Source organism: Solanum verrucosum, unplaced genomic scaffold (assembly GCF_900185275.1).
Source record: "Solanum verrucosum unplaced genomic scaffold, falcon-dt-bn FXZP01000130.1, whole genome shotgun sequence".
In the NCBI taxonomy this organism is placed as follows: Eukaryota; Viridiplantae; Streptophyta; class Magnoliopsida; order Solanales; family Solanaceae; genus Solanum; species Solanum verrucosum.
The window spans coordinates 275,357-300,049 of record NW_026020341.1 but is presented as its reverse complement, the minus strand read 5'-3'; the positions used below and the strand labels follow the sequence as shown (position 1 = coordinate 300,049).

General features: G+C 34.1%; 1 protein-coding gene across 1 annotated transcript; it reads right to left on the bottom strand.

Annotated features, from left to right (window-relative positions):
- Positions 1–461: 461 nt before the first annotated feature.
- LOC125837325 (inositol hexakisphosphate and diphosphoinositol-pentakisphosphate kinase VIP1-like) lies at positions 462–23,266 on the bottom strand. The gene is made up of 30 exons (XM_049516468.1): positions 23,208–23,266; positions 23,071–23,130; positions 22,960–23,006; positions 22,805–22,888; positions 22,659–22,722; positions 22,328–22,481; positions 21,826–21,896; positions 20,951–21,055; positions 19,908–20,000; positions 19,477–19,551; positions 18,984–19,069; positions 17,847–18,053; positions 17,666–17,765; positions 17,501–17,568; positions 13,477–13,561; positions 8,861–9,019; positions 8,728–8,770; positions 8,347–8,429; positions 8,071–8,133; positions 7,910–7,984; positions 7,070–7,186; positions 6,575–6,816; positions 6,360–6,404; positions 6,159–6,225; positions 5,864–5,935; positions 5,070–5,329; positions 4,863–4,920; positions 3,597–3,764; positions 2,851–2,925; positions 462–796 (listed from the first exon to the last, which is right to left on the bottom strand). The coding sequence occupies exons 1-30, from the start codon at positions 23,235–23,237 to the stop codon at positions 533–535; spliced, it is 3,120 nt and encodes a 1,039-aa protein (XP_049372425.1). The 5' UTR covers positions 23,238–23,266; the 3' UTR covers positions 462–532.
- Between the last annotated feature and the right edge of the window lie 1,427 nt (positions 23,267–24,693).

Here is a 24,693-nt window from a genome sequence, read left to right as displayed (position 1 = left end):
TTTTATAACCATTTTTTTTTTTCAAGAAACAATCCGTGCAAAAAAAAGAATTAAATAGTGCCCAAGTTGCATAATATTTCTAATCTTTCTCTACCGGTTCTTCACTAAAGAAAAAGATGTATGATGGTCTTTCGAAAACAACTACTTACTTTACATTGTAAGAAAAATAATATCAGTTAAGTGAATTTGTTTGTATAAAATAAAGAAACAAGACTCATAGATAATTTGCTATTATGGGTGATCATATAATTTATTCTCTCTAGAACATCAAGCATATACACAAGAGACTGCTAAGAATCTCAAGTAAATCAGTTTTAGGCTGATTCTCTAAACATTTATGTGAGGTGGTGGTTCATTGCAAAACTTTCCATTACTTATATGAATGAATGATAATGATGGTATCAAGGAAAAAAGGAAGACATTTTCAAAAATGATTTCCCAGAACTCTCCAGCTACTATTGATTCCTTCCTCAATATGACGATCTCAAACCTCGGTTAGAGTAAACGAAAAGGGAAAACAAAAAGGAAGGCACTACTTGCCACTAGTGTTCCCATACTTGTGAAAGGGCCATAAGTTAGCGAGGCGCTCTAGAACTAATGCACTTTTTGAAAAGTAGCCTGAGAAACCTTGAGGGGTTGATGGTGGGGGGAAATCTTCAGCCGGCATGGCGAATGGATGAATCATATTTTCCATATTATCCCATGTAAGATGTGATCCCACTTCTTGAAGCCTTTCAGGAACCATAACTGGCAATATGTGCTCCTGATGCCATGAACTCGCTTCCTTATCATTTTTCTGCATGCAAACAAACTAAATCAAACGACTCGAATTTCTGCAAACTTATCAATGTGAGTGTGCTTCTACTGTGAACACTATTCAGAAATTATTAGACCTTCAGGGTGTGTTTGGTATGAAGGAAAATGTTTTCCATAGAAAATGTTTTCCTGAAAAATAAGTTGATTTTTGACTCATTTTCTCATGTTTGGTTGGTGAGTAGAAAATATTTTCCGAAAAAGATTTTTAGTGTTTGATTTATGAATGAAAAATATTTTTGAGAAATATCTTTTATTTTTACTAGAGTAGAAAATAATTTTTGAAATTGAAAATAGTTTTTAAAAACAAACTTAATTTTTTTTGGGGGTGGGGGTGGGTGAAGGGGGGCGATCAAGGGTAGGGGTGAAAAATTGAAATTTCGAAGTTGAAAATATTTTTTAAAAACAAACTTAAATTTTTTTTTTGGGGATGGGGGCTGGTAGGGGGTTGAGGGTTGGGGTGAAAAAATAAAATTTTGAAGTTGAAAATATATTTTAAAAACAAAATTAAAATTTTTTTTGGGCATGGGGGGGAGGTGCTGGTAGGGGTTGGGTAGGGGTGGGGGGGACTGGGTAGGGGTGAAAAAAATGAAATTTTGAAATTGAAAATATTTTTGAAAAACAAACTTAAAATTATTTTTTGGGGGTGGGGGGGGCTAGTAGGGGGTGGGTGGTGGAGGTCGAGGGTAGGGGTGAAAAAATGAAATTTTGAAATTGAAAATATTGTTTTAAAAACAAACTTGAAATTTTTTATTTTTTTTTGGGGAGGGGGGGTGGGTGGATGGGAGTTCTAGGGGTGAAAAAATGAAATTTTGAAATTGAAAATATTTTTAAAAACCAAACTTAAATTTTTTGTGGGGGGAGGGGGGCTGGTGGGTGTGGGTGGGGGGGGGGGGTCAAGGGTAGAATGAAAAAATGAAATTTTGAAGTTGAGAATATTTTTTAAAAACAAACTTTTTTTTGGGGGGGGGGGGGTAGGGGTGGGTGGGTGGGAGGCTGGGTAGGAGGTCGAGAGTAGGGTGAAAAAATGAAATTTTGAATTTGTAAATATTTTTTAAAAACAAACTCAATTTTTTTTTGTGGGGGGGGTGACCGAAGAGGGAGGTGGGTGATCGAGGATCGAGATGAAAAAATAAAAAATTGAAGTTAAAAATATTTTTTAAAAACAAACTTAAATTTTTTTCTTTTTGAAGCGGGTTGAGGGCTGATAGGGGGTTGATGTGGGGGGGAGGGGGGGGGGGCGAAGGTAGTGGGCTGGGGGTAAAAAAATAAAAGATTGAAATTAGAATTAGAAATATCTTTTAAAAACAATTTTTAATATTTTTTTGGGAGGAGGTGGGGGTAGGGATGAGGGTGGGATAACTTAAAAATTTTTTTTTTTTTTTTTTTTGGGGGGGGGGGGGGGGGGGTGGTTGGGGTTGGTTTGAGGGTAGGGACAAAATAAATTGATTTTTTCAACAAAAAAATAATTGTAATTTGAAGTTGGAAGAGAGTTTTGGAAAATGTTTTCCTTAAGTTTAAAAGGAAAGTCATTTTCCTTAAATTTGAGGAAAATGAGTTGATTTGAAAAACATTTTCAAAACATTTAACCCAACCAAACATGAGAAAATTGAAAAATGTTTTCCTTCATACCAAACACACCCTCAATGAAACACGGTTTTAATTTCACTTGCAGTCGCTAAACTTAGCCACAATGACAACAAAGTCACAAAACTAATTGTCACACATAATGTAACAGAAATATATCACTATAACACCACAGAACTGCTTTTCTTCACATTAAAACCAGTAAAATCACAAAATATTACCAATTGTATCTGTAAAGTCACCTTGATGGGTACGTTTTGTTGTTATAGTGGGTAAATTTAGAGAATTTACTATTTTATAGTGGGTAAAGTTCAATTACTTTAACGTGACAAAATATGACTTTATTGTTATAGTGGATACAGTTGTGTGACCATACGTGAGAATAACTCTAGGACTTCACAGAGTGGATATAGATATCTTTTTTAATTACTTGAAAAGGATACAAAGTACCTCTAATGATGATAGATCTGCTCCACGGCTGAAAGTCATTTCTATGCGAAACCTTTTTGGGTCTTCCAAAGCCACCTAAAACAAATAAAGATAGGAAATGAATCCGGTAGACATTTCCCACATGAGTTTCTCATTTCCAACATAAGAAAACACAAATCTTGATTTGTACTTCACACATTTACTTCTAATAGCCAAAAATATATTTCCGTCGAAACAAGTTGCCTTTTGAACACAGTTTGAATGGGAACACTGGAAGATGTAAAATCTGCTGGATTTATACTTGTATTAAGTTGCCTATTATAATCTATTCTTAGGTCTCAAAATAATGCATATTTATTTAGCTGCATTATCTTTTCCATTGATCCATACCCTATGTCCATTAAAATCAAGAATCATACCTGACTTTATACCAACGAAGAAGGCAGAGGGTCTTATTATGCTGAATAGGTTTGGAAAGAACTCCTTTTTATCTTATCGAATATAAATGAAAAGGTTGAAAGTTATTCTCAGTTCTTATACACCTCACATTCAAGATAACACTTGTTATTTGTGAAATAGCAAGAACAAGAGGAAGAGGCAATGATGCACCATCACTACCTTCTCAAAACACAAAGTAAAGCAGGTTTTTAACTTCAAATCAATTCTACGGATGCAAAAAAAAAGACAGGTATACACTTCAGTAACTAGTAATACCGTGGTTTTGTTTTTATTTGTGCCTCAGTTAAGGATCACTAGGTTGTACCAACCTCTGTGTTCTCAAACATCCTCAATACAATATGACTCATGTAGTCAAGCTCCTTGGTTCTGAACATGCGATCTAAAGCATTGTCACACACAAGGCTGGCCTCTCCATGAAGAGACTCATCCAAGTTGCAGTAACGAATAACATTCATCAAGGAATGTATATGTGACTCCTGGCCATCAAACAATTGTAAAACTAGAATGTTAGACAAGGGAAGATAAATAATACAAATTAAAATTAATGGTAAATCTAAAACAGACAAGACCAGAAAAAAAACAAAGATTGAAAAGCACTATAAGAATTAAACAATAATTTAATCATAGAAAATTAGCAGAATCGATATTTTAAGGAAGGAAATACAAAGCTATGGGAATATAGAGTTTGTAACATAACGTAAAGCCAGTTGAAGAAAGATAAGAAAAGGTTTTTGAGGCACTTCACGTAACATCATCACTTCATCCTGCTGCTGGCATCAAGTGTTTTCCCCAGACTTTAAAAGTCAGAATCAGGTGAAAACCATTCATGTTAGACCACATAAAAGTTGACTTGAACTTTGCTCCCTGCTATTTCAGCATGACTTTACATAAATAAACTATCCGAGTCCACAAAAATGATTGTGTGTCCTGAATTTAATCCGCTCACTGTACCCAAGGTTGTGGATTATTTCCTCCCAAGATAAAACGGATAAACTATTAAAGAAGTAATGGTACCTCAAACTTCGATAACTTTGTCGAACTCAATTAGTAACAACGAGATCACACAAAGCCTCTATTTCGTTAAAGAAAATGTATGAAAGAGAAGGAAAATTCGATGCAGAAAAATGAGAGAAAACCCCTCTATTTATAGCCAATAAAAAGGGTAGTATGAAAATGTGTTAATTGTGCCTTATCAGAGAGGTCACAATCCTTTGGAAAAGGGACAACCTTTTAGAAAGGTCAAAACGCTTTGGAAAAGGCACAACCTTTAAGAACGGTCACAACCCTTTAGAAAAGACACAACCTTTCGTAAAGGACAACTCTTCGGAAAAGTCACAATCCTTCATTTCTCATTCACACCTTTAAACATGTATTGCCACCGTTATTTATATTTATGGACTGTCAATTTCTACGTGTTATACTTTTTGTTTTTATGTTTAGCCAGTTATAGCTAGAAAATTAAGGATGTAGGGTTCAGGATTAAGAGGAGGAATGGAAGAAAAGCACTGGCAGTTGCTGCACAACAGTAGAAAATTAGAAATAATTACAACACTCAATTGGAGGTTTTCACTCACTGATGTAAAGTAAAGGCGTGTCCGCACATGTCTTTCTGGTGTCCTCACATTTGCATACCTGACAAAAGAAAATCAGAAAACATCACAAATAATATAGTAGAAGTATTAGCAGATTTTCCTTTATTTTTGGAGCAATGTCTAAATGTCCATAAGATGAAATACGGATTCAGCAAACATCTTTATTTATTAATGATAAAGACCACATACTTTGGATCTAACCGGTACTTGGTCTCTTTGTCCTCATCATCATCCTGGTCTGTTGATTTTTCACTGGTGAAGCTACCTCTTTTTTTAAGGTTGTGATCACTCCTATTGTTAAGCTTGGGATGATATTCTGTATCTTCATTCCCCGTCTCATTCACTGCTGAATCGTGGTCTTGACTACTCTTCAAGTCAGCAACGCTTAGAGCTTCTTCCCGAGTATTCCTCAGATCAATCAAAATTTTACCCAACAATCGGCGAGCAATCTAAAATGTCAAAATCTTAGATGATGTATTCAAGTCTCTATGTAGCTTTCATTTACAATAAAGCAAAGGTCTACCAGATATATGATTTAAATGTAATTAAAGGGACTCCTGACCATACTCAGAACTACTTTTATGTTAATTTTTAGCATAGTCAGATCAGCAAGCAAAAAAGTCATCCACATGAACTTGCCTGCATTCCTTGCCTCAATATTCAGTGGTAAACCTCAACACTCTTTAACTCATAAACCAGATGTTCTAGGTTGTAGCGCACACTATTATTTGACTAGAGGCATAGGGGCAGAGGATTCCATCTAGATATACCCTAACAGAAGCAGAAGGTAACTCTGCAAGCTAAGAGACATACCAAAACTGTCTTTCAAAGTCCATCCACTTCTTTGTTCACTCTTAAGACTAAAAATTAATTTTGGGTCATCAGTGACAGTACATGTAGTAGGTAGACAAGAAGTAGGTATAAATTATTCAAACTCACAGAGGAAAAATGTGAAAAATGCAAATAGCTCTGAAGAACTTTACTTTTGATCCAATCTTCAGCTTCTGCTTTGGATTGATCCCATACTCATTGGGAATAACACCGTCTGCGAGGAGCTGAAATACAAAAGCAGAATAATATTTTATAGGAGTTAGACATGCTTACTCTTTAGTCAACACTGCAAAATCTTCATTGTACAACAATATAGACAATGTACACAGGAAACTAGTAGCCTAAAGATAAGCCACTAAATCAACAGCACCATCACAGTTATTTGTCACTACTGAGAAAAAATTTGGGGAGCTCAAAACAGTACACTTTTTTCTAACTTGTTTGTACCTTTGCAACTTCAAAGAGTTCATCCAAATCCTCTAGCTTTAGATGTGAGTTGTGCACACGATCATACCTGTGAAATAATTCAGAAAATAGCTAAAACAGACACTATGTATATTATGGTCTTTCAGTGGAACTTAAATGAAGAAAATCCTTCATGTCTTTTGCATTAAGAAAGCGATAAGGCATGTCAGAGAGCTGACTTACTTGCAAGAGTCATAAACATCTGGAATTTGAGTGATATCATAACGACTGTAATTGAATAGTGTGTTAGGGAGAATATAAGCAATAAAGATACCACTTTAATAAAAAAAATCAATAGCACAGATTCAATGAAGGACAATCGCAAAGTATCTACAGGTCTGAGTAGCTATAAAATATTCAATTATAAAAGAAGTTAAATTCAACTAGAAACAGCTTACTCTTTGCGTTCATTATATAAATCTCTCTCAAGTTTTCTCCAACGCACATACATGAGTAGAAATCCCTCACTGCCACAAGGTAAGCCTGCAGCAATACGATCAACATCTATATTTGTTTTACCAAGTGCTTTAGCTTGATCATACGGAGGAATCACATCATAGGAACTTGTCTCTGCGAGTTCTTCATCTTCATACTTAGCAAGCAGCTTCACTTGTTCTGTCACCATCTTAGTCAATTTCACCTGATTGCAAGACAGATTTGAGATGATGAAAATAGAAAGGCCCAAAGCAACCAAAAACAAAAAAAGAAAAGAATACACCAAAAAACCAAATCCAAAAGCTTGAAAATAAACTGTCACAGAGAAGGAAAGGAAGTGGAGCAGGGGCATAAACAGGATAAAAATGCAACAATGAGAATGAAAAACATGCTGCAGATGCTTGAGGTTTATTTTGTCAAGAAGATTGATCCATCAGGACATTCAAATTAAGACTTACCAACTTGGGCATAAGTTCAGATGCATTAGGTGGGAGTCCACCTCCATCAACCATCCAAGGCTTTTCTGAAGATCCACTAGTCTTTGGTCCAGAAGTAATTATGTCATTCAACCTCGCCTGTAACAAGGGGAAAGCTTATCTTAACAATCACAAACTTGTAAGAATTCAAAGGTCCTAAAGATCCTCACATTGGGAGCAATATGCTGGAAGATTTACTACTATCTATGACTTGCATCATTAAACTATCGAGTAATTTCCAAAAGCTAAAAGGAGGCTCTGACATTCGATAAACCACTCTGTCAAAAGTACCTTAATTCTGGTATTAGACCATCAAATTCCAATGGTTCTCATATGCTTCAAATGCATCACAATAACACCATGATAGAGCAAATATTTGCAGCATGCACTTTGGGTTCCAATGTAATCTTCATATTCAATTTACATAAAAGAATACTTATTTTAGGTAGAACATAGGTGGTAAGGTCATGTCCACAAGCAGATTGAAGTCAAATATGATAACACTCTTTGACAACAACTTCATGTTTTAATACGAAAGGGGAAAATTCAGTAGCCAGCTTTCTTTGAATATGATCACAGTACGTAAAAAAATTTCAAAAAGGTTAAGCTTATGTGATCACTACTTTAAGCTTTCACTGGACCCTGTGGCTACTGCTAGATCATTTGAACTCTTCACTACTAAAATCCATATCAGAAAATGGACGTATCCTCGAACAAAAAAAGAACTAAAGATAAAAAAACAACCACATACTCAAATAAGAACTAGATATAGATCTTCAAATATAATAACAAACTTATAATTCAATGCAAGAAGAGAACAACCTTTGCTTCTTTTATCTCAACACTGGCATTGGCAAGCCCATCCAGCATAGATGAATCCTTGCTAACCAGTGATACCTTCAAGTGAAAAAGAAATATATACTTCATTTAATTTCAGTTGTGAATTCAATACAAGAAGCAGAGATTTGAACATGAATACAGACCAGGATAGGTGTCAATTGTCCTTCCAAGTCAAGTAGACCTTTGGCAAATGCAGCGGCGGACATCTACCAACAATTTGTGTACAACGCAAACTCAACAATTAGAAAAGAAAATAAATATAGTTTTTTGCAAACATAAGAGCTGAATAGTCTAGAGAACTCATATGAGATAATTTGACATGCCAAAGAGTTACATGGAAAAAGAATTGGAGAACAAAGAGAAAAACAGTCGACACTTCCAATATTCAATAATATATTAGGAAGAGAAAAGAAGAAAACCTGCACACGACCCTCATCTGAGCTGTATATCTTTAAGTCATGACGATATGTACTATGGAGACGAAGTAGGCCAGTACCTTCACCTATGGTTCAAATCAGAGTGAATATAGTATATGCAATAACCATTACCTCACCCCACACCCCAAATACAAGATATCTGACTGACCAAAACGCGGAAAAAAAAAGTTCAGTCAAAAATCATTAATCATCTGCATCTACAGAGATTGGACACAGCATTCTTTTACAAGGGGTTTAAGTAGGAAGTAGTTTATCTGGAAATTTCTAAATGTCAAGTCAGAAAACATTATCAAAAGGATGACATGATATGAATTTTGGAGTAAAAGTTTGGAAATGTGAGACGTCCAAGAATTCATGCCAAACCTGGATATATGTCATTACGGAAGTATCTTCCAAGCTCTTCAGCCTGCCAAGAAATTTCAAAAAACAAGAAGAAAGGTTAAAGTTGGGCAAGACAGAAGGAAACATTAAACTAAATATTACTGTGTAGTCGAACCTGCTTTCTTCCAGCATGAGTGAGAACACCTCCATATTTTAGAACCATAAGAGCTTCAGTAGGTCTTTCTTCTTCACCTTCACCATTAGATTTGGGCACTTTAACCCACTGTAGTGGCTTTAGCTGAACTTTTCTATAGATCCCAGAAAAATGTCCCCCCTGCAATCCAACATATATCTTAACAATTGGTAAGAACTGAGCACTTGATTGCATGTCAATTTTGAACAAGTTAGCCACATAATCTCCAGTTTCAGAAATCAGCAATGGAGAAAGTGAAACAAGAATACTGTCATACTAAAAAATATATTTGTCACCATTTTATACCATAGACCTCTCCTCATCTATCCACCCCAACATACCATCAATTCACACGGACCCAAGCTAGACCTACAAACTAGACTCCTTTCCATTCGCCCCTTGAAAGCACCAGTGACCCAATTCTAAATTCCTCTCAAACTACAGGCAAGCAAACACTAGCCCCACTTGGATTTATTCCATTACCAGTGTTAGAATATAAATAGGAACAATAATAGTATATAAAATCCTATTTGGAAAAGGATTATAATGAAGTATCCTGGTTGGAAAAAGAGCCTATTATAGTGTCTATAAATAAGGTTTCAATGTAATTCAATAATATTTTTTCCAATATCTCTCATATGATATAAGAGCTTCTACAATCTTGGTAGAAAATTAAAAAAAAAACAGCTTCCGCTGCCGGTGGGTGGCTATGACCCATATATGTTGCCCGTCTGGCCATTGGTTATGTTAACAAATTAGGGCCAATGACATATGCATGAACCCCATATTGACGTATTTGGGGGAAGAAAACTTAGTCAAAAAGGTCACCGTGCGTCAATTTCCGGTGACTTTCTAAGGTTGTTTTATGTCAACCCGTATCCGCTAGTGTTTGTGTAACACCATGCCATCTTTTTGGTGACTACTTTCTCATATTTGCTTTGTGTAACACCGTGACATCATTCCGGTGACTACTTTCTTATATTTAATTTGTGTAACACTGTGTCATCTTTCCGGTGACTACTTTCTTATATTTGATTTATGTAGCACCGTGTCATCATTCCGGTGACTACTTTATTTTGTGCAGCACTGTGTCATCCTTCCGGTGACTACTTTATTTTTTGTAGAACCGTGCCATCATTTCGGTGACTACTTTATTTCGTGTAGACTGTGCCATATTCCGGTGACTACTTTTTTCATATTTTATTTGTGTGTAGCACTATGTCATTTTTCTGGTGACTACTTTTTCATGTTCAATATATGTAGCACCATGCCATATTTCCGGTGACTACTTTTTCATATTTGATTTGCACTACTTTCTTGTGTAGAATGGTGCCATCATCTCGGTGACTACTTTATTTTGTGTAGACCGTGCCATCTTTCCGGTGACTACTTTTTTCGTATTTAATTTGTGTGTAGCACTATGCCATTTTTCTAGTGACTATTTTTTCATGTTTAATTTATGTAGCACCGTGCCATCTTTCTGGTGACTACTTTTTCATATTTGATTTGCATAGCACAGTTCTTTTCGTTGACTACTTTCTTATTTGTGTAGGGTCGTGCCATCATTCCGACCCTACGCATATAATTTCATTTCTCATATTGTGACCACTTTCCGCCATCAAATCTAATACTCCGATGCATAAGCATGTTACAACCAGTTTTTCAATGACTTTCTTATTTAATATCAACTCATTTATTGGTTCCAAGACGATCCATATATTTTATACCAGATTTTCAGCACTTTCCGACGACCACTGCATTGTGAAAAGTCTATATGGAGCAACCACGTAATTTTGTTGCTCAGGAGAGTTTGATAGCCTTGTATGTCAATTATGTAAGTCGCTCTATGGTCTGAAACAGTCTTCTCAAGCTTGATTTGGGAAGTGCAACACTATAATTCAGGAATTTATCACTCTGTATTTTATCGACACTAAGCATCAAATCCAGTATTTCATGAGAGGACTAAGCACATTGAGATTGACTACCAATGTTGTGAAGTTGAGTGATCAACAAGCAAATATCTCACCAAGCCCCTTATCGGTCCTTGTATTAACTACATTTGTATCAAGCTAGGTACATATGACTTGTATGCACTAGCTTGAGGGGGAGTGCTAGAATATGAATCGGAACAATAGTAGTATATACAATCTTACTTAGAATAAGAATAGGAGCAGGAATAGTATATAGAATCTTATTTAGAAAATGATCCTAATATAGTGTCTATAAATAGGGCCTCAATGTAATAATGTAGATACACAATTTAATAATATTCTTCTCCCATATTTCTCACAACCATTTTGTAATCTCCGACTCCAACAATGCCTTTTGAGTAAACTACAATGTAACACAAGAACTAAATCATTAACTCCTCACCCCACCCCCACCCCCACACAAATACACCCTTTCACTTCCCTAAATGGAGTGTTAGAACAAGTACGGAAGGGCCAGCATTTCTATGAGAATGGATAAAATATTTACACACACTTTTCGCTATGAGAATTGTAGAATCTTGTTTTTCCACAAGCCAGCAGGTTAATCTTAACCACATGTCGTTACAAATAGCTTTTGATACATGTGTTAAAGCAATTGAATTTATATAGAAGAAAAGAAAACTCTTAGATCTTTGCACAACATTCCTGTCCCCACTTCATTTAGGAGTTTATGGAAGTAAGTCCGCCATCTTCGTTTTATGAGAACCTTCTTCACCAATACTTAACCATCGTCGTCTTTAATGCACCTCACTTGGGTCTAGATCACATGTCCTCCTTTCTATGGTCTTGGAGAGCCTATACAATATTTTCCCCGCCTATATCCTCTAGTTCTTCGTACAAGCATTAGAATAATGTCATTTTAGTTGTCGTGACCACTATCCTTGCTTCCTTATACCTCTCCCTATTCGTTGTCTTCTCCTCCTTGTATTTTGTCTCTATGAACTTTCCATAAGCTATTAGTTGTCATGTTTCTCTCCCCTGCCATTTTTCTTTTAATTACGACTTGATTTGTTTGAGTCGAGGATCTTTCAGAACATCACTAAAGCCTGTTTACACTCTACCCTCCTCATACCACACTTTGTGGGATGTCATGGGGTATATTGTTGTTGAACTTCCTGTAAGCAACCTTCTTGGCTTCAATACTCTCTATTCCACCTCCTGTTTTGTCTATGCCCACCAAAATTTCTCTTCAATACCCCTAACATCTCCTTAGTTCCTTCCCTAATACACTTAATTGTCCTACTCCACATACTTTCAGCGTCCTCACTACTCTCCCATGCCCCCATAGCCATAAACTTCTCTCTCAACTCTTGGATTTTATCCTTAAGAAATCCCCCCATCCACCCCACTTAATTCTTGGTTGGCCATACAAAGCCCTCTTCGTCCTATTTCTTTTAATCTCTAGATCCACTACTGAGAGTTTGTGTTGGGTTTTAAGGTTCTCACTCAAAATAACTTTGCAGTCCTTGTCTAAACCTTTATTACTCTTCCTAAAGAGTAGGTAGTAGATTTGGGTCTTGGCCACCATACTTCAAGAAGTGACCAAGTGCTCCTCCTCCCACTGAAAACATGAGTTAACTATCACCAATCAAGGCTCTTGCAAAGTCCAAACGTGCAACTCCTAAATTTCTATCCCCAAAACCGAAATTTCCATGCACATCATCAAAGCTCATTGAAGTTGTCCCAGTCTAGGCATTGGAATCTCCTCCTAAAAATATTATCTCAGTGAGAAGGATACATCGTATGACCTCGTCCAAATCCTCCAAGAAGTTCTTTTTGACCTCCTCGTCCAAGCCCATTTGCAGTGCGTAAGCACTCATAACATTAAGAGTAAGCCCTCCAACAACTAGCTTGATGCTCATCATCCTGTCATTCACCCTCCTGACCTCTACCACTAGCTCCCAGAGTTCACTATCTACTGAATAAGCATAATTTCAATTTTAAGAGGACAACTAAAAAATATTATTAATATTAACTTCCCATAGAAATGATTGGTGAAGAAAGAAGAAAATTCTTAAGAAAAGTGATTGAAAACAAAATCCAGAAGAAATAAATGGTCAAGTTTTGAAAGACTACGGAGTAACACATTCTATATGTAAAATCAAATAGACAAGCAACATGCAATTTTAAAAAATAAAATTAGACCAAGTTTATTTAATATTGAAATCCACAAGGGAGGTAATTTGATCAGGGTAATCCTCAATACCATTCATGTTAGTAGAATTAAGGAGAGGTTTCAACTTTTTTTTTTTTGGGGGGGGCGGGGGGGCGCTAAGGTTTCACCTTTCAATGTCCCAAATTTAATAACTTCAATTATATTCTCTCTTTGTTGAATGGCATGTAACCCCAAAAGCAAAGCAAAGGACACAAAGGAATCAAAGTAACAAAAGTTACTTCAAAATAAATTATAATCTGGAATGACATAACCTAGATATCGAAGAAAGTAAAGAATTAAAAGTAAAATATATTAGATCTTATCCTCTAGCTTATTACGATATTCCTTTCATGTTTTTTAAGAAAAGAAAATGAAAATAATTTGCATTACAACATGTATTAACAATGACAGTATGACATGCTAAATGTATAGAGCAAGAAGATAGTGTCGACCTCCTCAAGAACTGCTTTAACTTGACGTAGCTTCTCAGCATGCTCAAAATCTTCTGCTTCACTATCACTTCCCCTACCAGGTCTATAAAAAAGAGTGAGTAACAAATTCAGATTGGCCTTTTCCAATTAGTAAATAACAACCATTTTTTCTTTGCAAATTACAGCATTTTATTCTATAAGAATGGCAGAGACTGAATAGAATCAGGACAAAAATAGAAAAAATTGGTCAGTAAAGGGTGTAATGCATCAGATAGCATATTCCAACATACATGGAAAGCAACTCTTTTTAGGGGCAACAGTTGAATTCCCCTTATTTATAGTGGTCCCAAGAGGCGTAATAACCTAAAAGTTGCCCAGTCTTGTTTAAGACAGGAAACCCCTTAGGCTTCTGCAGAAAAGGAACATCAAACGTTTACTTGGAAAACATGTTATACACGTATGATCCAAGTAAACGTTTAGTCTAAAACATTTTGTTGTTTTATTCTTTAGTCTTTCCTTTACTTTGGGCTTCTTGTGGGAACAGGGTTTCACACGATCAGGTCAAGAAAGGTGAAAAATGATAATTATAATTAGAACACTTCCTCTCTAGTTTTCAGAGCAGTGAAAGCAACAATGACTATCATATATCATCAGTATGAGTCTAAGAGATAGACTGAACCCAACAACAACAAATTCAACAACTACCCAAAGTACGTTGTATTTTGAGAATGAGGACACAAACAAGATTGTTCCTTCTGTTTATCATTACACCCATAGTACAAAAACACACAATCCTGGAACAAACAGAAGCCTTACAAAAAAATATATTATAATAACTGATTGAAAAGAATGAGAAACAATGATCAACAATAATTTGCAACACACAGATCACAGTAAAAGGTGTATAAAAATAATGCTAAATAGAGTGTATTAGTAATGCTTGATTAGTTATATTTGCATTAATTATATATAAAATATTTTGTGTGCATTGTTTTGTTTGGTATATTAATAAAAGCATGCATTGCATAAAAATATGTATTTAATCAAATGTATCCTCCACAATTATTGGTGGAAAAGATGTAAAAGGGGTTTGAGAAGTAATTAGGTCTTTAATCATGCTAATGCATGTATTAAATCTCTTTGCATTACTAATACCTAGAAATTCATGGTATTAGTAATATATTCCTCAATACACATTAGAATGTATACTAATGCAAGCATTAATTATATATAGCATGAAAAGGTACCAAACAAGGTACTACTAATACACAAAGTTAATGCATGCATTATTTTTGCTAATACACTCTACCACGACCCCTAAAGAGTGTAAATAAAGTCCTTCAAAGTGAGGTAGGGCCAAAAGCAGATCACTCTGATAAGTTCAAGATTTTATCGGGTAAATATCATAGATGGGCACGTAACTATCACTTTTTTTTTTTACCAAAAATCACTTAACTATCCTTTCTAACACAAAAATCACTAAACTTTGAGCATACTAACACAAAAATCCCACAATAGGAAAATACTAACTTTTGGTGGATAACTCACTTTTGAAGAAAATAAATAACCCTTCATACTAGTTAATCCTTTTTCCCTACCAGTTTAACATGTTTGGTTTGAATCTTATATATATAAAAGAAAATTCTAGGCCAGTCTACGTGGCACCCTTAGAATTCAGGAATTTACTTTTATGTTTTTTTTCGTACTTTGGGGTTTTTTACCCATATTGTATTTTTACCTTAAAACCCGTTTCTTCAACTCTTGCGTCCCTTCAAAGTCACAATCCTTCAATGTGAAAAAGTGTCTTCTTTTAATATATTTTATACTATATTATAAATAAATATAGAATAATATGTACTGAATTGAGTGTTTTAGTGTTTTAAGAAGAAGAAGAAAAAGAATACACAACATAGAAAATTTGAAGTTTAAAAATATGAGGTAACCCTTTATTTATAGCCAATAAAGGTAATATGAACATGTGCTTATTGTGCCTTATCAGAAAAGACACAATCCTTTAGAAAAGTCACAACTCATCCAAAAATTTACAACGCTTTAAAAAAGTCATACCTCTTGGGAAAAATCACAACCATTTGGAATAGTCACAACCCTTTGAAAAGATCACAACTCATGGAGAAATCACAACTTTTTGGAAAAGTCAGAACTTTTTGAAAAAGTCCCAACCTTTAATGTGAAAAATTATAGGCTTTTGATATATTTTACAATATAATAAATGTAAGATAATATAAATTAAGGTAGTATAAATATAAATTAAGGTAATTAACATTCAAGTTAGGGGAGTTCATCCTTTTAAGGTAGTATAATATAATAATAATATATAAATAAATATATATAAATAGGTAGATAGATAGATAGATGTTATCACATATTTTTCACATATTGATTTTTAATCTTTCACATTCTTTATTCAAAAAAGTTTAAATGTTTGAATTACTTCTTTTCTATTCTTTGTTAATGGTTAATATTGGAACTAGTTGGAGAATCTCAACTATTATAACTACTGCTACTTGTTATATATATTTCAAAATGCATACTACTCTATATTTCTTGCAGTAACATATGATACGTTTAGTACTGTGGAGAATCTAAATACGTTTAACATATAAAATTTACTAGCATCTTATAAACCACTTTTTCATATAATTCTTAAGAATTGTATTTATCTAACTATTTAAATATATTTTTTATTTGATATTTTCTATACTAAATCAAAATTTTGATCATCACCTTAATAATGTTTGTCACTATTATTATAAATTTAAATGAACATCATACATTCCATGTCCAATTAAATATCAACAAAAAGAAAAGGCATATATGAATAGTATTCTTCTTCTTTGACTTGTCTCTTTACATGGAGTGGACAAATGCAACATTGTTGTTTGATTTAATTGCAAGGTTTAATGAGATTATTTTTCTACTGTTTTATATATGAAACAAAACAAAAAGTTACTTATTTTGTATGATAGAAGTCAATTTTAAGGTAAATAATTTAATTAGGAAGGTATTTTCTAGTGTTCGGTAGCAAATATTTTCATCTGGATGGAAGTTATTTTGTTTACCATTATTTTTTCAAACCAAACATGTTTAAATTATAGGGAAAAGGGAAGAATATGAAGGGTTATTTACTTTCTACATATGGGTTTTGGGTCGGGTCGAAGCTTTTTAATTGAATTTTTATTTATTAGCTTTTTAAAGAAGAGCAAAAAATGAGTTATCCACCAGAAAGTTAGTATTTCCTGGTTGTGTGATTTTTGTGTTAGTATACTCAAAGTTTAGAGACTTTTTTGTTAGAAATAATAGTTAATTGACTTTTATGAAAAAAAGTGATAGTTATGTGACCATCTATGAAATTTACATAGATTTTATCCATGAAACTTTTGAGATAATATAATATCAAAAATTTCATAAGTCAAGATTTTACGAGCAAACATAATCAATTTAACTTTGAGCCTCTCCGTCCTCCTTTAACCATGAAATGTGTGCACTAGTATACTAGGGTCTTTGTTACATCACTAACATATGAATGTCCTTTTTTTTTTCTTGCCCCTTCCTAGGAACTCCCACCTTTTTGCTCCCTTGGTGACTCAAACTCACAATCTTAAGATTGAAAGTGAGGGGTATGAATGTCCTTTTGTTCGAATGATATACCTGTTTTTTTGAACTCTAGGTGTCATCTCCAATAAATTAAAGCCTGGATGATAATCAGTATAAACATTGTTTAATAGTCAGTCCTCTTTAATTGATCTCAGAACCAATTTTTTTACATCTTTAAAAGCCAAAATCTGTCAAGTTGATACAACAACATATGTAGTGTAATCTCACAAGTGAGGTCCAGATAAAAAGTACTATTATTTATCAGGTTAATAGTCTTCATAATTACTCTTATAGCTATAGGTGAAACGTGCTGATGTTATCCAGGTTTGGGGATGAAGATCAAAAGCAGAAGGCAATAGCAAAATATGAGTTTTAAGAAATTAATGAGATAGAGCTTCTATTAAGAATGACAATAAGTTTTACTTAACTAGTACGTGGTACCAGAGCTCTGGTGGCATCCAAAAGATCTTGCAATTGCACGGCACTCTTAAGCTTTGTCTGCAGCAGGTTGTGGAGAGTAAATAACAATACTGTACTCTAAAACATCGGGAATATAGTTAAAAAGCAGATAGGACAACGAAAATCAAAGAAGCACCTCAGATCTTGGTTTTCCCCCATTATATTTTAACATCAAATTTAAGAGCTTTTCCTCAGTGACATTGAACTTCACTTTCTGTTTTGGAGTTCTATCACCACTGCACAAATTGAGAATGATTAAAGAGGAAACTAAAAGTTTTTTGGCAACAAAGGAAATGAAGAAAACAGGTATGTCTTACTGCCGAATAATTGCAATTACACATCGAAGCTCCTCTGATTGTCCAAATGTGCCAATAAGCCCACTTCCTTGACGTGTTAGTCCCTCAGAAGGCTGAACAGGTTCATTAACCTTCCATGGTAAAGTTGGTGGTATCGTGGATGAAAGATGTGGAGCTTTTGCATCTAGAAACATCTTCCTCAACACACACGCCGCATCATCATAGTACCTGTTCTCAGACATCATAGCAATAACTCCCTTTTAGAACCGAAACAATAATGTGGGTACAGATGATGACACTATAGTGCTACCACTTCTGCTGTACTCCATGACAGTAATGATAATGTTAATAATGAAAACACGACCAACAATAATCAAAATATCAAGAAAAATATTTTAACTTAAACTCATGATACAGGTATGAATGAAATCTTCAACTATAAAATCTAGCTCTTACCATTGGGAGTACCACTCTGAGAAAGGGAATTCCAGTCAAAACATATATGGGGCAGAACACAAGGTCTTAAACCAATCAAGCACATAAATCTTTAAATCCTTGTGTCAGGATAAAAACTACAAGTGAACATATTGATGTTGACATATTCTCTTAACACATAGGTTAGGTTTCAACATTTTCTTTTTTTATCTTTTTACCTGTTTTTGGGTGTCATTTATCCTACTTAGTACTGGTCATTATTGTACTCCATTTGGTAGGAGCCCGTATGAATTTCATTATGTGAAAGTAGATAAAGCGTCATTCGCGAGGATTATGATATCTCTTGAAGGGAATTTTAAAAAATCAGCTACATTACAGATGTCCATAATTAAGTTCTCTGATGGTTAATATATCTTGAGATCTCAGATTCAAGAGGAAGTAGACGATTACTTTCACCTTTATTTCAGTAATCTTATCCCCAGTAAAGGCATATTTTATATACCCCATCCAGTCATCGATTTCTCCCTTCCATTTAAGGAAGAGATTCCATTTTACTTTCTCCATTTTCTTTTTCTGCCAATTAGGGCATAAGATACATGTTCCATTTTGTATTAAGAAGCTGAAAGGAGTAATGCTGAAAAGCGAAACAGTAAATAGACTGGACAGGAAGTTTCCTCATTTACTTTCTTGTTGGTGAAGAATATGAAGCATCGTAAACATTACTTGTAAGAGTTCTTCACAAAGCTCCAGCCATTCACATCACAAACATAAGAACGCCCCTCACAACGCAACAGATCAAAGCCACAAACCTAAACAAAAGGAAGAGAAATTGTCATCCTTTTCTTTTCCATCAATGTAGTCTACAACACCATCAAACGAAAACTGCCAGCATAGTATGCCTCAGTTTAGAGGTCCGGGAAACAATTCAACAAATATTCACGTATTTCTAAATAATATAAACAGCAAAGTAAGAAATCAGTCAAGTAACTGTATTATAGCTGGGGGGACTAGTATCATCTATCGTCAGCAGTTGGATGATCCTTCACATGCCACAAATTAAGGCTCCGCCAATGGTTAGAGAGAACTGGAGCAAAGTTTTACCCCATTTTGAGATAGAATATACACCCACAGTATAAGCATGAAGACCAGATGAGAAGTATCTAACTTCATATTTCCAGATGTTGTGGAAAAATATTGGAAGACTTAAGTGACTTACAGCTTGCCTGAAAGCTATGCAAACTTCTCTTGCCATTTGCTTCTCTGAAGGGGTTAATAGAACAGGATACCTGACCTGCAAAATGAAGCAACTTTGAACGTGTAGCCAAATATAAGAACATATCTGCTGCTAGAGGAAAAGATCAGTACTTTGACAAATTTACTTATATACAAAAGACATTTAAGTGGGACATGATACGTTTCTCCATGAGCCTTGTATATAGGGAAATTTCCCACATCAATAAGTTATTACTTTGTCAAAACTACTTCTGTCTCCTGAGCCAAATGCACACAGTAAATAAAAAGATGATATCACCGTTATTTTCCTTTTCTTCTCTGACTGTGTGCCTCAGGATATTGACAAAAAAAAAAAGGAACGGACAAAACGCGGACTTCAAAAGTTGCCGATGATATGTTGAAGAAATTACTAACTTCTTTTCCATCAGGATTTCTCATCACAACTCCATCAACAACCGGAGATTTCCTTGCCTCTGCATGTGCATATTCTGGGCCAACAGTATACACCTATGTAAATTTAATAAAAAAAAAGATCAAGGATATGCGCACATCACGAGCAAAGTTGTGAAAAAGGATTTCCATTAAGTTTTCTCTAATGAAGATCCTTTATGAGTCCAAGAGGTAAACACATGGGAGCTAAGATGTAGATGGAAAAAGTTGCTAGCTCTTACTATAAATAAATGAGATCAGTATATGAGGTATGGTTTTCTGTCATTTTACCTTTCCTTTTTGGGGACTGTGAGGGTTGGGAAGAAGCTATAGGAAAGAACATATCGAAGGAAACATGGAAATTTTAAAAAGTCACCATCTCATGATGGGTACTCCCGGAGACAAGTGCATTTAGCTCTATGAGACCAGTAACATGGAAATATTGAGAAGTTACTATCTTCACTATAGACATTCCCGGAGTCCAAAAAACTTGTGTTCCTTGCTCCATCTATCTCTTCAGAATATGTAACCAAAAGTACCACCCAAGTTCTTAAAAATTAGCCTTGTCACTACTCTATCTCCTACTTTAGCTCATTATCCCTTCTTTTAATTTTTCCTTGAGACTTCTTTATAGCCTATTTCCCTCTAAAATATTTTACCATCTTTAATGTTTGTTTCCTTCTCAATTTTTTTTTTTTCACAATTTAGAATTAATGAAATGCTAACAGTGTTTATTAAACATGTATAGAGGGATCAAGTGTGCCACAATTTCAAGTATTGATAAAGTATGGTTAATTATATCATCCCATGTCATGTATTACATCAATGTTTAATCTAATTAAAATTTCTCCTCACAGCATCTACTATCCAACAAAAAGAATTCAAAAAGTTATGGGCCCACTAACATCTTTATGCCAGACATAATAATACCTGAGATATGCTACCCACCATAAAAAGAAAATCAAGTTTAATTGCCAATGACAGTTAAGCTCATTCACTCTAAGATACCAAAAAATAAACTAAGGAACCTTAACATCTGTTCCTCCTGTAGGCATGAATTCTTCGTATATGTATGATCCTTCACGTCTCACTCTTCTAACATCTGGATGGAACTCACTTGAGCGGTTACCAACCTGAAGAAAAAGAAAGAAGTTAAAGAACATCAAACCGAATTGCATGTACAACATACTATCAAATCTATCGTCAAGTATAAATCCGACAAATTGACACAAACTATGGTGGAGGATATGGATGATTTAATAAGAGAACTTCAATTGTTAAAAGTTGCAATGTTTTTAAAAGATATGAATCCTGCTATTACAGATAAGCAACTGACAAGGAGACGCTCGCTTCAGGATTACAATTTTTTTCTCTCATAATTTTCAGTACAAAAGAAATGTCACAAGTAGACACCTAGAAGCCTATGAAGCCAAAGGAGAAGCAGGAAACTGAAATAAGTCTTGACACTATCCCAATGAAAGAAATGAAAAATCCATCTCTCTAAGTATCTTCAGTGATGTTGAAAGAAATATTTAAGTTGCGGAACATATCAAATCCTTCTCCGGAATGCCTGGAAATGTATAAAGAAATTGAGGTTATAACTGCAAAGCAGACAAATGCACCTCTTTTCGAGAAAAATGTCTAAATCTCTGTTGAAATTTTTAGAATAAAATTACTTGCATCCAAGCCACAGCTAAAGACAACTAACTGAATCAGGACAGATCATCCTCAATCACCCATTAGGATTTAGGGGTTTCTATACAGGAGAGTGGTTGATTAAATAATACAAGAACATTTGCAGAATAGTCATAACAGAGGAGCTGCAGTGTCTGACTCAAAAGGAAGTTTGCCAAAGCAATTTCAAATTTTTGTGCAAAAAACAATGTCATTTTTTAATTTTTACCTTTCGGAACAATTCCTTCATTCCGCTGCCTGCTGAACTAGGGTAATATATCATTATTCTGTGATCATCACCTACTCAAACAATGAGAGACTGCATAAGACACGGTAAATGGTATTTGCATAATATCAGAAATGCGGCAGATGCGAAAGCAAATTCTAACAGTTAGAGAAACCTGCACTCTGATAGCAGTCATCAGATATAAGTAATAGACTTGAGGTCTAAGCTCAAATCAAATTAAACTTTTCAAACTCCATTTAGCAGTTACAACATAATATAATATGGTACAGTTTTGGTTTCTCATCAAAGCGGAACTTAACTAAGAGGCATCAATGTATATCCCACTATTTGAGTTAATTATTTATTTCTCAAAAATTTCAAGGAACACAAAAATATGAGTTTTTCCTTTTGATGTATACCAGTCTATTATTTGCAGTTCTAATGCAAATGATATATTAAGCTAAACAAACAGCTTACAAAATCCTCGCAAGGCAGGAAAACTGACCATCAACAGGCTTTTCCACAAAAGGTTTCCAAAAGCGATTCCCATGAACTTGGACAAAGTCATCTTCTTCCTCAAAATAATCCAGTTGTTGATAAGGCACTTCTCTATTAACGCAAGCATATCTGGGAACCGGGATCCCAAACATCTCTAGATGCTGAAATCCCACAAATCAAAGCAAAAAATGAAAAAAGTGTCTAAATTATGTGCTGGTTTTATGGAGATGCAAATAGCAAGAAGTCACTGCTTTTATACAAGGTAAGTTGGGAGGGGGGTTGTCAACAGGATAATGGGGGAACATGAACATAAACATAAAAAAGGTTGAGGTAGGAACCTCATATACTTTTCTGCGATCATGAAGAAGGTGTTGGGGCTCCAATTCATTGACAAGGAAAGGCCTAAGAGAGAGGAGCAGATAGATAGTTGAGAGAGTAGTTTAAATTTGACAAGGAAAGGAAGAAGGAGAAAATAGTTGCATACTTTCTCAATGCAGCATATTGTTCAACCTTGTCCAAAGGATATCCAGTGGAATGGAAGGCAATCAAGCAATCACAACAGGGCCAGCTGCAAATACAAAGAAGTAGTAATTAAATAGCTAGGAATTGAGAATATTGTAGAATGAATAATTAAAGTACCTCTGAATTGGATCGTTGAGAATAACTTTGTCCCCAAAATGCACTACCTACATGTACATGTAATCAATCGATATACAATAGAAATGAAAAAAAAAGGGAAATGTAAATTACCTGAAATTCGCCAAATGAGTTTAATCTATCAAGAATCTGTCCCATGGGAGCAGAAAATACCTGCGAAATGAGTGTTAATGGTGGTGTGCATGGTGATTGGTGAGAAATTGAAACAAAAACAAATGAAAGAAGAGAACCTCCGGGCCGCTTTTCACCTTCTTTTCCATTACACAAACCCCTATCTTTATCTTCTTCCCATCATTCAATTCCATATCAAACAAACAATGTGAATTCACTAATAATGTCACTAATGGATTATATGATACGAGTATTATTATAATAAATAAAGAGTTGTTAGAGATTCAACAATCCCGCAACTTACATACATACAAACAATACAAGGAAGAAGCTACTACAACACTAACTAACACCCATATTGACACGCGTACCTTTCAACAAATATATCATAGTCCTTCTTTCCACCTACTATATTTATTTCTTTTTCTTTTTCTTTTTCATTTAAACATTATTTAATTTATATTGACTCCTAATACACACACACACACATATATATATATATATATATATATATAAAATTTATTTATATATTGTATTGATATCATTAATGTTTCTTGTTTAGAAATTACTCATTAATCAATTATTTAGTGGGGTATTTGCTTAGTTTCCCTGAAAAAATAAGGACTTTCAAATCGTGAAAAAAATTCTTAATTTTTCTTTATTTGGTATATACATCATATATTATATATATCATCATATATTATTAAAAGTAAAAATCTCAAAAGTATAAAATTAGATTATCATTTATCTCTATACTAAATAAATAGTTAATCAAATACTAATATTTTAATTACATTGTGACAGAATTTGAAGTTCCATAACTGCACTTGAATTCTTTAGTTAGGGCAGCATTGAATATAAAAGGTCAAATACATTGCATTACTTTCTCATACATGACAATAATATAAATGAATGAGGTAAATAAAAACATATTGACCTGAAATTTTATGTATCAACCAAGCAATACATTATTTATATTCTTAAAAAATTATATAATGCCATAAAAATTTAGTGCATTAACCAAATATTTCTTCTTCTCTCAGAATATTAAGTAAACAAAAAATCAAATTATCATATACTTCTTCCGTCCAACAATAGTTGTTTAGTATAGTAAAAATAGTTGTCCAACAATATTTGTCCAATTTAGAAAATCAAGAGATAATTTACCTTTTGTGTCTATTTTATCCTTACTATTAAATATTATTTATCATCTAACACATTTTTTCAAGGCACTAAATTTAATAAAGTCAAAGAATAATATAGTAATATTACCTAAGAGATGAGCCAAGTCAATAGTAGACAACTATTATTGGACAGAGGGAGTAATAATTAAATAACATTTATCAGGAATACTATTTGGTCTCTCCCATTTTTTCTTTACTTTTATAAATATATTAGCTCAAGTAATTTGAGGCATTGTCTAAATGAAGAGATCTGATCACGAAGATAAATTGATGGATTAAAATTTTAGCTGTGTTTGTACTTTATATAAGTTCTTGATTGTTCGTAATTTTTTTTTTTTATAGTTTTCTCTATTTTTTTTCTCTCATTTATCGACTTTAAATTAAATTATCTAATTTATAACTTTTTTATGTTTTCTATTTT